Raw genomic sequence first — 11,010 nt, 5'->3', positions numbered from 1 at the left:
AGGGGGGTGTTGGAGTTACTATATGCCAGGCCCAGATTGAAGAAGGCCCAACTTAATATTCTGCCAATATTGTACATTTATTTATGTGTGTAGTAAGGATTGGATTTGAGCCCAAATAGTCATTTTCCATCATGTATATAAGGGGTAGAGGTTTCTACAAGAAAAGAGCACAAACCCTAGATACAAATTGATTCAATTCAGTCTTGTTTTACACATTAACATAGTTAGACTATAATCATAAAGTAAAAGAAATATTTAATGATTTAAATGATCAAATTTATTTGGAACATTACAAAAGTTTTACAGTTCGGAATAAAATATTTTAAAATTTTTTTCATTACTATTATCCGCCCTTCTTTACATTGGCCCTTACTTTCTATTCCAAAAAACTCAAGTACAGAGTAAAACTTTGCCATTCCAATTCAATATTCTTTTCAATTTTAACCCCTCCTTCTCTCTCGAGAGATCGAGACGTTAATTCAAAACCTCTTATTATTATGCCAATATTTTATATTAGTATTCAAGATCATTTATTTTTTTCAAGAAATTTGGTGAATGACTTTTAACTCTCTGAAATACTACTAATAGTACTATAATCTTTTAAAAAAAAAAAACAACAAATTCAGTTTAGTAGAAGGTTGGCGAAGTCAACTACCACCACGCGTAAACTTCACTTGTTGTCCCTCAGACTCGGTCACTCTCAGCTCCACACATTGTGACACTCTGCTACTCCTCCTTCCCCCAACCTACAAAGGGCCAACAACCACCGTCCTGGGCGGTCGCCGCCGTTAACCATCTTTTTTGTTCCCCGGAAAAACCAGCCAAACAATGTTAAGGGACGTGTCAGCTTGCAATACATACAATTACGGGGACGCCCTTTATTGGGATGCACGGTATTTACAAGAAGCAGGGTGTGGTTCCTTTGATTGGTACCAGCGTTACTCTGCTCTCCGCCCTTTTGTTCGAAATTATGTTCCTACATCCTCTAGGATCCTCATGGTTGGCTGTGGCAATGCTGGTAATACTTATGTTTGAGCTTAAACTTTCTTTTTTGTGGATTTTTTTCGATTCCTTTTTTAATGTTTTATTATTTGAATTGCTTTGTTTTGTACTCGGGTATGTGATTCTTGAAGAAAATTTATCTTTATTTCGTCCCCCTTTTTTTGGGATTCTCTGGTTTCAGCTCAAGCTTTGCAGGTTTTTTGTTTTGATCATTATTTCAATTTGACCCTGATGTAAAGATTTTTCTTTCTTGATGTGAGATTAGAATTGCCTTGAATTTTTTGATTAAGTTGCTTTGTTTCTTAGCCAGATATGTGATTATTGAAGAAATTTATCTCAACTGGCTCTCTTTTTGGGATTCTCTATTTTGAGCTTATGCTTTGCATTTGCTTTATTATTATTTTTGTAATTTTTTATTTATCGCTTTGTTTCTTACCTTGTTATGTGATTTTTGAAGAAATTTATCTCAATTTGACCCCCATGTCGATATTTCCTTGTTAACTGCGAGCTTAGGATTTGCATTTTCTTTCACTTCATCCCTTGGTTTGCTTTGATCTCTACCTGGTATGTGATGCTTGTAGGAATTCTTGAAGAAATGTATATCACTAGGCCCCTGCTTTTGAGATTCTCGTGCTTAATTAAGAATAAGAATTTTCAATCTTCTGTTGAGGGTTTTACCTGGTTAATTTTGTTTTGTGTCTGGTCTTCTGATGCTTCAACAAATTCTTGAAGAGGGTTGTTAATTTTAGTTTTTAATTTTGGATCGAAAGGAGCCTTAGTGAAAATGGAGGATCATGCCTGTTTCTAGCTTATTCGAGCTTAAAGATTTCATTTTTTTATTTTATTGGTTTGCTAGATTTCATTTTGCTTTGAGCCTAAGCTCTCTATTGGATGCCTAAGTGTTTTATAAAGTGTAAAATGTTATAATAGTCGTGTTTGAACAATGACAATCATGCGTTTTGGTATTGTGCATATGCTGTTCAATATTAAGAAGTTAATGCATTTACTGAGATCAAAAGATCTTTTTTCGTTCAGTGATGTCGGAGGACATGGTTAAGGATGGTTATGAAGAAATAGTGAATGTCGATATATCAACAGTGGCTATTGACATGATGAGAAGGAAGTATGAGCACGTTCCGCAGTTGAAATGTATTGTAGCTGAAGAACTTTTCAATTCTGATTTAGAAACCAATTTAGAATTCTGGTGTATAAAGTTTTCCTTTTGAAACTGAACAGACATGCAAATGGATGTCAGAGATATGAGCTTCTTTCCTGATGAATCATTTGACGCTGTCATTGATAAGGGTAATTATATCTCCCTTTTTCATGTGCCATTTGTTAATTATTTACTAGTCGCTGACTATCTTTTCTTCTCTATTTTCTGATCTTTTCTGGGATAATTTGGTCGTTAATGTAACAGGAACCCTTGACTCATTAATGGTTAGTTGCATCTTACTCTTTCTCGGATCTCTTCAAATTTGTTAGATGTGGTAACTGATTCTACACTTTTTCAGTGTGGTGCCAACGCTCCAATATGTGCTGGACAAATGCTTGGAGAAGTGAGCAGGTCGGAAAGTTTATGGTGTTTTATTGTATTTCTTTGTAGTTATTCATTGTGTTCACTTCCTTTCCTCCTCTGCTGCCTCCAAAATACCTAAGGATTATCGTTCTTTTGATGAATAAGAACTTACTTTTGTTGTCTTTTCATGTGTAGGCTTCTCAGACATGGAGGTGTTTATATGTTGGTAACTAGAGGCCTAAATGGATTCCTAGTTGTAACTTTTATGGTATATTTTGAAACACCAAATAATTGTTCTTTACTTGTTTTTTGCAGATAACATATGGTGATCCTACAGCAAGGATGCCTCATCTGAGTCGACCAGTGTTTAACTGGAAAATTGAGTTATACATCATACGTAAGTTTCATTGCAAATCATCCAAAATATGCTCGGTCTATTATCCTAGATTATTAGACTACTATTTGATCATTGAAATATCCTTGGGTAAATAAAACTTTTTGGTTTACTTGTGGCATCCTTTGCAAGAGATTTTTGAAATTCATCTTTAGGCTATGTTAAAGTCAATAGAAAGGTTTATTTGTGAATTTATACATGCATGCTAGTTTTAAAATTTTAAACTTGAACATATAGACATGTATAAGGTGGGGGTGGGATTTGGGAAGATCCAAATAGTTTAGCTTAAATTTAAGCTAAATAGTTTAATTTTTTTCTTTTTGTTTGAGGTGGAGGGGTGGGGGTGGGGATGGGTTGGGTTTTGGAAAGTTACTACAAATTAAAAGTTATTGTAAATATATGTGAGATTTAAAAATAATGGAATCTACATTTGAGAAAAGAAATAAGGGAGTAAAGAATGCTTTTTGGTTAAATTACTTGAAAAGAACAAATTCGCCTTTTATTTTAACTTTTGAATAGCTTTTAAAATACAATTTTTTAGTGTATTATATGTTATGTTATAGAGTGCTGTACTGCTCTGTACCACCTTGGTACTTTATCATTAAAATCTGACCTTATAAAAAAACCATTTTTTTTTTTATAACTTTCAAATAACGCGTACAATTTTCTTCTAACTACTTACTATTTAGTGTAGCATACTTAAATAATGTGTTATAAACATCACAAAATTGTTATTAAGGCATGTAATAGCAGCTCTACTCCCTAAGAAAAGTTCTAGGTCTGCCCTTAAGATATCCCTTATCTATAAAAATAAAAAATAAAAAATCATGTCCTACCCCTAAAAAATGTGAACAGCTACACCTTGACTACAGAAACAAAAATCAGAAGATCACGTCATACCTCTAAAAGGTGTGAGCTGGACTACAAACTACTATATGAACGCTATGACATGGTTTTAAGATTACTTTTTGTTTTCCCGTTTCTTCTTTGATAAGGTAAATTCTATTCAAAGGATACTTCCCAGCATTGTCGAGAAATCATGCAATGGAGAAAAAGATGAATCAATGTTTCCTTATCTCCTTCACATAGATAACATCTGTTACATAGCTTGAAGCCCCTTCTCTGCAAGTTATCTTGTGTCAAACATGCCTCCCAAGCTGCTATCCAACCGACGAATGCTACCTTTTTTGGAGCTGTTGTCTTCCAAATCATCCCTCCATGGCCAATTGACAGCTCTAGGTTTGACATCCTGATCAACATACTGTAATAGCTGCTAACTGAAAAGTTTTTATTATCACCAACTGTCCAGATCAGTGAATCCACATTGCTATGGTCAATTGAGACTAATTCTAACTGCTGAAGTGACAGTAGTCTTCTACCTCCCAGTCATTCTGATTTCTCCGAGTACAATCTGCCATCCTGAGTCTGAGAAAAAAATCAATAATAGTTCCAGCGTTGTTGACAGAGTAACTGAACATAATAAGAGTCTACTCTTCAAATGCCTGTGGAGGTATATGTTAAAAGGTGATGCAGTTTTGGAAGAAGTTGATCAATGCTATTTATGGTAATAATGGAGGGTGGAGACCTCCCTCTTTGCATTTGAATGCAAGAGGGGGCATATGGAAGAGTATCAGTAATTTGTGGGAAGAATTTTTAACAATATACTAAACTAGAAGTTGGAAGTGGACAGAGAATCAAGTTCTGAACAGACTTATGGATAGGGGAGGAATGCTTGAAGTCTAAAATTCCCTATTATGTTCAGTTACTCTGTTAACAAGGCTGGAACTATACAGACTACAAAAAACATGCACAATTTTAAGGGAGTTAAAATTGCATGTAGGCCAGTAGTTCACATCCAAACGCTGGTGTTCGATATTTGCATATTGCCTTGGGCGTGGGTGAATCACCATTTGGTTCTTCTGGTCACCCTCATTCTTCATAGCTATAAATCTTCTCAGCTCATATCATTCAAGAAAGAAAAAGGGAGTAATTCTTTTCCTTATAAATCCCCTCTTGTAGATGGAATTAAAGAACATTAACATGTAGAATCTGTAAAGTGTGTTGAGCTGCAAAGGATTGATTTAAGTGGTTGTAATAGTTCAGAAAGGACCTTTAAGACACAAATCTGGCTTGTATTGGGTAGATAAATGTCACAACCCAAAACTGGGGGCCGTGAAAGGCACTTAGTGGGTTTAGTTCCCTCCAAGCGAACAAACTCATCTTTAGCTAAACTCAGGACATCCATCAACCAGCCTAACTCATTCACATCATATAAACTATAATGCACATGCAATTGTTAGTCTTTAATTAAAACATAACAAACCATCGTCAAGCTATTACACGTCTCAAAACATAACTACAATCCTCGATCTTGTCAAGGAGTGCATATAGCACCTCTAGAATATCTGAAACGACATAAACTGTTCTAAAGAACTGAAGGGAAGGAATGGACTCACAGCTTCCACAAAGTAAATATTTGGGGCTTACTACAGTTACTAGTCAGCTGCTACTGAATCTGAAATATGAGAAGTAAGGAATGAATCCACTGACTCAACAAGTGATAACCATATCCATAATTTTTCTTGACAAGCTACTAGTTACAAAACATGCAATCCGTCAAATTTAAGTATAAGGACACGTAGTACTATAATTATATCTTTCTGAAAACACATTTCAGTCAAAATGATAAGTTGAGCTCATGTCCCAAAACTGTTAGCTGAAACTATTCTTTTTTTTTTCTCTCTCTCTCTCTCTCAAACCAGTTTTATAGTTTCTCTTGTGACTAAGGGGCTATACTTCGATCTATAGGCTACCTCACCCCTTTATTGAGGGTAGAAACTCTCGTACTGGTATCGTATACGCCACAATTCCCCTCCAAAAAGCTGTGTGAATAAGGTACTGGTTTTCCATGCATGGCTGGCGCCATCTCTATATCTCCTTGGCGTCCTCCCAAACCCTTTCTCGTATCGTTCTTATCATACTTGTTTAAACAAAGTATCACTTGTTTCATGCATACATGTATGCATCACGAGTCAAGGCGTGCTTTTAAACTTGCAATGAACAATTAGAAACATTTTCAAATCAAAGGAAGATATATATATATTCATTATAGCTTAAAATGCAATTCGAATTTATCATGGATACTCAAAAATTTCAAGCATATATATTATGTCTCTCTCTCTCTCTCTCTCTGTATATATAAATATATATATACACACACACACACATAGAGACACATATATATGTATATATATATTCACACACACATATATATGTATATAAACACACTACAAACTTGTCCAGTCAATGCAATTCATCTAAGTCTTTTTTAAGGCGATCGTAATACTTTGAAATCTCATCATTCATCTCAAATCATGCTGTTTATGGAAAACTAAGCTGTAGTTAAATTAGTCACTTGCCTTAGGTCCTTAGCTTTGCTTAACCTTGATTCACCACTTATTTCTATATGATGTTTTCAGAAACTATTAGGAACTATTAATCTTGGTCATGTTTTTAACCCTGACATATCAGTCCACATAGTACTTAGGCCCATTCGTGAGTAATATACATGAATCTAATGAATTCCCTTGGAAGTCACCAAATATACCATAAGTTAGGGTTGGGTTTTACATTGACTAGATAGAAATCTTTCGGGAATGGTTTGATCTCTTCTAGTTAGTCTCTCCGATAATTTCTCCTTGAATTTATGCCTCCATATACCCTAGAATGAGTCAGACCCATCAAATTTATACCCAAGAGACAAACTCAAAGGACTAAAAAGCATGGTTTCAGGACTTCTGCTGCAGTCACATTGGGGCTACTGCGATGCCAACAGTTCAAAGAGGCTTTCTATTTATGCATCTGAACATTTCGTGCATCACTCTGGATTACTGAGAATTATGCTGTTGAGATAAGTAATAAAAGTCTATTAGTTGCAGCCTCTTAAGGGAACCATGTGCACCCCAATATATAAGACACAACACATCATATAAATAACCTTTTATCGAGAATGAATATTCTGGATTCTTCCTACTGTATACTCCCAATCCTTCCATGCAAAAAGGGAATGATTATTGATCTTTCTCAAGATTGTTTTGCCATAACCTTTACTAAAGAAACAAAAAGCTTTTGCCATACAATACTGTGCTAGCTCTGCTGCCTCATAATAATAAAGCCTCAGCTGCCTCATAATAATAAAGCCTCAGCTGCCTCATTCACACAAGCTTTGGGCACTGGCAGAAGCATTTACAGACATGTAGGGATTCTGATCAAGGATAGACACAACTGTTACTTTTTGGACTTGCCAATAAAGTAGAGAAGATTAAAGTTGAAGAGAACTGCATGTGAAGTTGTGTATTGTGTACGATCACAAGAGAAAAAAATGATTTTGCATTCTGTGTGCAAAAGAAGGTTCAGTTTTAATATCAAATTATTTGTGAAAAATTCTTCTTTTGAAATTTAAAAACCATAATTGAGTTATCTGTTCTCCTAGTGAAATCTGAAGCTCTTCTGTCGAATGAATTAATATGGTTTAATACTTTATTACCAAAATTCTTGATTTTTAACCTTTAGGAAGTGAATAGTGTCTTAATTAATGATCTCGGTCCAATCTTGTTACTTATTTCCATTTTGCAGCTAGACCAGGAATTCAAAAGCCTGGTGATTCCCATTCTAATGTAAAGTCATACTTGGAACCTATTCCCCTAACCGAGAAGGGCCTACTTCCGGCAGATTATGTGATGGAAGATCCGGATGCTCATTTTATATACATCTGTAAAAAAATTGATGAACGAGTGGACCTGAGCAACAAATCTGCGGATATTTGATTGCTGATTTACTACAGGAATCACTTTAGGCAGAACTGAGAAGCATTGATTCTTCAACTCTGGGTGTTCCAAGTTGGCAGAAAGTATGCTTACTGAAGCATGTACTCTTGTTATCTAGGCTTCTTGTGTGTCTTCTTCTTATTGGATTCATACTTCAGAAAAGACTGTCTTGGTGGTGGGAGAAGGGAAGGAAGGATTTTGTTTGTCTTTTCTTTTTCTTCTCCATTCGTTAATTCAATGTTTTCTTTATAACGGTGGTCTTGGGGCCAGCTTGAGTGTACCTCGACTATTCCATCGGGTGCTGCTACTTGCCTCCAGGACATGTATTTGGTAACTCTGCACACCAAAGCTTAGACAGATGGTGAACGATTATTAACCCTCTGGTTAATCTTCTCTTTTCTCACCTTCCATTTTTTGGGCGGGAAACAGGTGACTGGAGAGGGGGAGAGGAATTTCCCGGCTCGAGAAAGAAGCCAGGATAAGTGACCCCAGATGTCTTGAGCGGGCATCAAACTTGTGCTAGGTGGTTAGGCTGTCAATCTATATAAAAGACAACCTATAGCTATTATCAGAATAAACAATTTTGCTTCATAGACTTGTGTGGGAACAGATTAGAACTTAGATACTAGTTTCTATTTTGTACCTTCATTTGGTTCTTCGCTACTCACAAGGCACTTTGGTTTTCAATGCTGCTATTGCGTACCTGCATTTAGGTATTGTTTGGTTGTTGATTGTGTGTGGATTATTGTTATGCTCTATAGATTTTTGATTTGTTGTCAACTTACTTTCATTTCTAATGTGTCAAAACTAATCGCTAAATGCTTGTGGTTGATGTTTCGATGAATATACATGTACTTACCAACATATATTGTTAAAATATCGCCAAGATGTGTTCAATATCAAGTGCTTCACAAATCTATAGACATGTGCAGAAGCAATCATACAACCACAACATCATATGCAATTCGATGATATATATCGATATACAATATGTCACGACCCGGAATTCCCACCCTCAGGACCGTGACGGCGCCTAACATTTCACTTGATAGGCACGCTAACGTTAGAATAATTTATCCGTTTATAACAATTCAAATTAAATGATAATAAGGAAGCTGAAATAACTGCAATAAATCTAAGGTACAGTGTGAAAAATCATATCAACTGAAATATCTAGTACCATCTTGGACCTGATGTCACAAGTGCACGAGCTTCTAGAATAGTACATGTAAAGGTCTAAATAAAACTATAAAGCTGTCTGAAAGAAAGTACACATCATGAAAATAACAGAAGGGGGATTTAGGGGCTGCGCATGCCGAGCAACTGTACCTCAAGTCTCCACTCAATCGCCGACCCGATTAATCTATGAATTGCCACTAGGATCGACTCCAAAATCTGCACAAGAAGTGCAGAGTGTAGTATGAGTACAATCGACCCCATGTACTCTGTAAGTGCCGAGCCTAACCTCGACGAAGTAGTGACGAGGCTAAGGCGGGTAACTTACACTATAACCTGTACGCAGTATAAAATAATGGCAGAAAAGAAAATGCAGGAACGAATTAAAGCAGTTAATACATGAAAATAACTCAACCTCCGAAAGAAAACCAGTAAATCCCAGAAATACCTATCCTTAGAGTCTCGTATGAAAATACCGAAGCCAACACAACACGATAAGGAAACAGAAGCACATAGACTGTTGCGGCGCGCAATCCGATCCCACCTTACAACACAATCCTCCCTTATTCCATCGTAACAATATCAACAATGGTAAATAAATATATGTTGCGGCACGCAACCCAATCCCACCATATAATCAGAATCAATGTCATAATTCACCCTTATTTTACCGTATCATTCCACCCTTATTTCACATATAGCGGCGCACAACCCGATCCCACCGTATCAATATAAATTCACTCTTATTTCGCCATATCAATCCACCCTTATTTTACCTGTTGTGGCGCGCAACCCGATCCCACCATGCCAATGTAAATAAATCAATGAGTACAATCAATTTAATAACTCGAATCACAAGAAACTTTACGATTTAACGAATATGGAGCTGAACCAGAAAGGAAATCTCGTACCAAATTGAGGATTCACCATAATTAATATTAAACGGTAAGACTAGTCCAGTAAATGACAACTAAAGAGTGCGAGTAAGTCAATTAAGGCAAGTATCAGTCAATCAAGGAAGCATGGGAGAATCTAACATTTTAACACTAGAATAATTAATGGCAAGTAGCAAGTAAAGACATGGAAAACATTTAACGCATGTAACAGATAAGACATGGAAGGAAATAATTAATGAGATACGGAAAAGCAAGGAAACAAGTACTTTGGCAGCGTATATACACTCGTCACCTCGCATATATGCCACTACACATGAATTTCACATAACACATAGCTCAGGGGTTCCTAATTCCCTCAAATCAAGGTTAAACCCGACACTTACCTCACTCCGCAATCAATTCAAAGTTCAACCACGACCTTTCCTTTCGAACAAGCCTCCAAACCAACCAAATCTAATAAATTATTGACCAAACGATTCAAACTAAACTTTAGAAACTACTCATGAATCAAAGGGATTCAATTTAGGTCATTATTGCAAAGGTCAACAAAAGTCAACTCCGGGCCCGCTTGGTCAAAACCCAAAATTCGGACCAAAATTCGATTACCCATTCATCCCCGAGCCCGGATATGCGACTTGTTTCGAAATCCGACCTCAATTCGAGGTTTAAATTCCAATTTTACAAAAATCTCTAATTCTACCCAAATCTCCAATTTCTACCGTAAAAATCCTAGTTTTAAGGTTGAAATCTTATGAAATGTAGTGAGAAATTGAAAGAGAGTAGATTAAGGTCACTTACCAAAGAAATTAGGGAGAAGAGCTCTTGGAAAAATCGCCTCTAAGGTTTTTAGGGTTGAAAATTTTAAAGAATGAACCAAAATCCCGTCTAACTCAGCTTTTGACCAGGCGCAGATGCCGCAATTGAGACATGGGGTTCGCAATTGCGAACTCCGCAAATGCGAGACATACTTCAAAATTGCAAAGAAGCTCCATCTCTAATATCATCACATTTGCGATGATTTGTTCGCAAATGCGAACTGTGGCCCTTCGCAAATGCGACCTATCGATCGAAAATGCGATCCCTTGTTGCCCAGCCATTCTTCGCAAATGCGAGAAAGTGGTTCGCAAATGCGAAGCTGACAGGAATTTTAACAGTTCGCAAATGCGAACATTGACCTTGCAAATGCGAGATCAGAGG

At 36.4% G+C, this 11,010-nt stretch overlaps 1 protein-coding gene across 2 annotated transcripts; it reads left to right on the top strand.

The window, feature by feature from the left end:
• Positions 1–617: 617 nt before the first annotated feature.
• LOC104097524 (uncharacterized) lies at positions 618–8,457 on the top strand. Of its 2 annotated transcripts, XM_009604092.4 has the most exons (8): positions 621–1,018; positions 2,038–2,151; positions 2,239–2,307; positions 2,423–2,442; positions 2,517–2,569; positions 2,717–2,747; positions 2,837–2,918; positions 7,551–8,457. In XM_009604092.4, the coding sequence occupies exons 1-8, from the start codon at positions 829–831 to the stop codon at positions 7,739–7,741; spliced, it is 750 nt and encodes a 249-aa protein (XP_009602387.1). In that variant the 5' UTR covers positions 621–828; the 3' UTR covers positions 7,742–8,457. The 2 variants fall into 2 exon arrangements, with proteins under 2 accessions (XP_070043264.1, XP_009602387.1); XM_070187163.1 differs by lacking the exon at positions 2,423–2,442 and having other exon boundaries at positions 618–1,018; positions 2,239–2,317; positions 2,507–2,569.
• Positions 8,458–11,010: the final 2,553 nt, after the last annotated feature.

Source organism: Nicotiana tomentosiformis, chromosome 1, assembly GCF_000390325.3.
Source record: "Nicotiana tomentosiformis chromosome 1, ASM39032v3, whole genome shotgun sequence".
NCBI classification, from domain to species: domain Eukaryota; kingdom Viridiplantae; phylum Streptophyta; class Magnoliopsida; order Solanales; family Solanaceae; genus Nicotiana; species Nicotiana tomentosiformis.
This window is presented reverse-complemented; position numbering and strand designations above follow the sequence as displayed.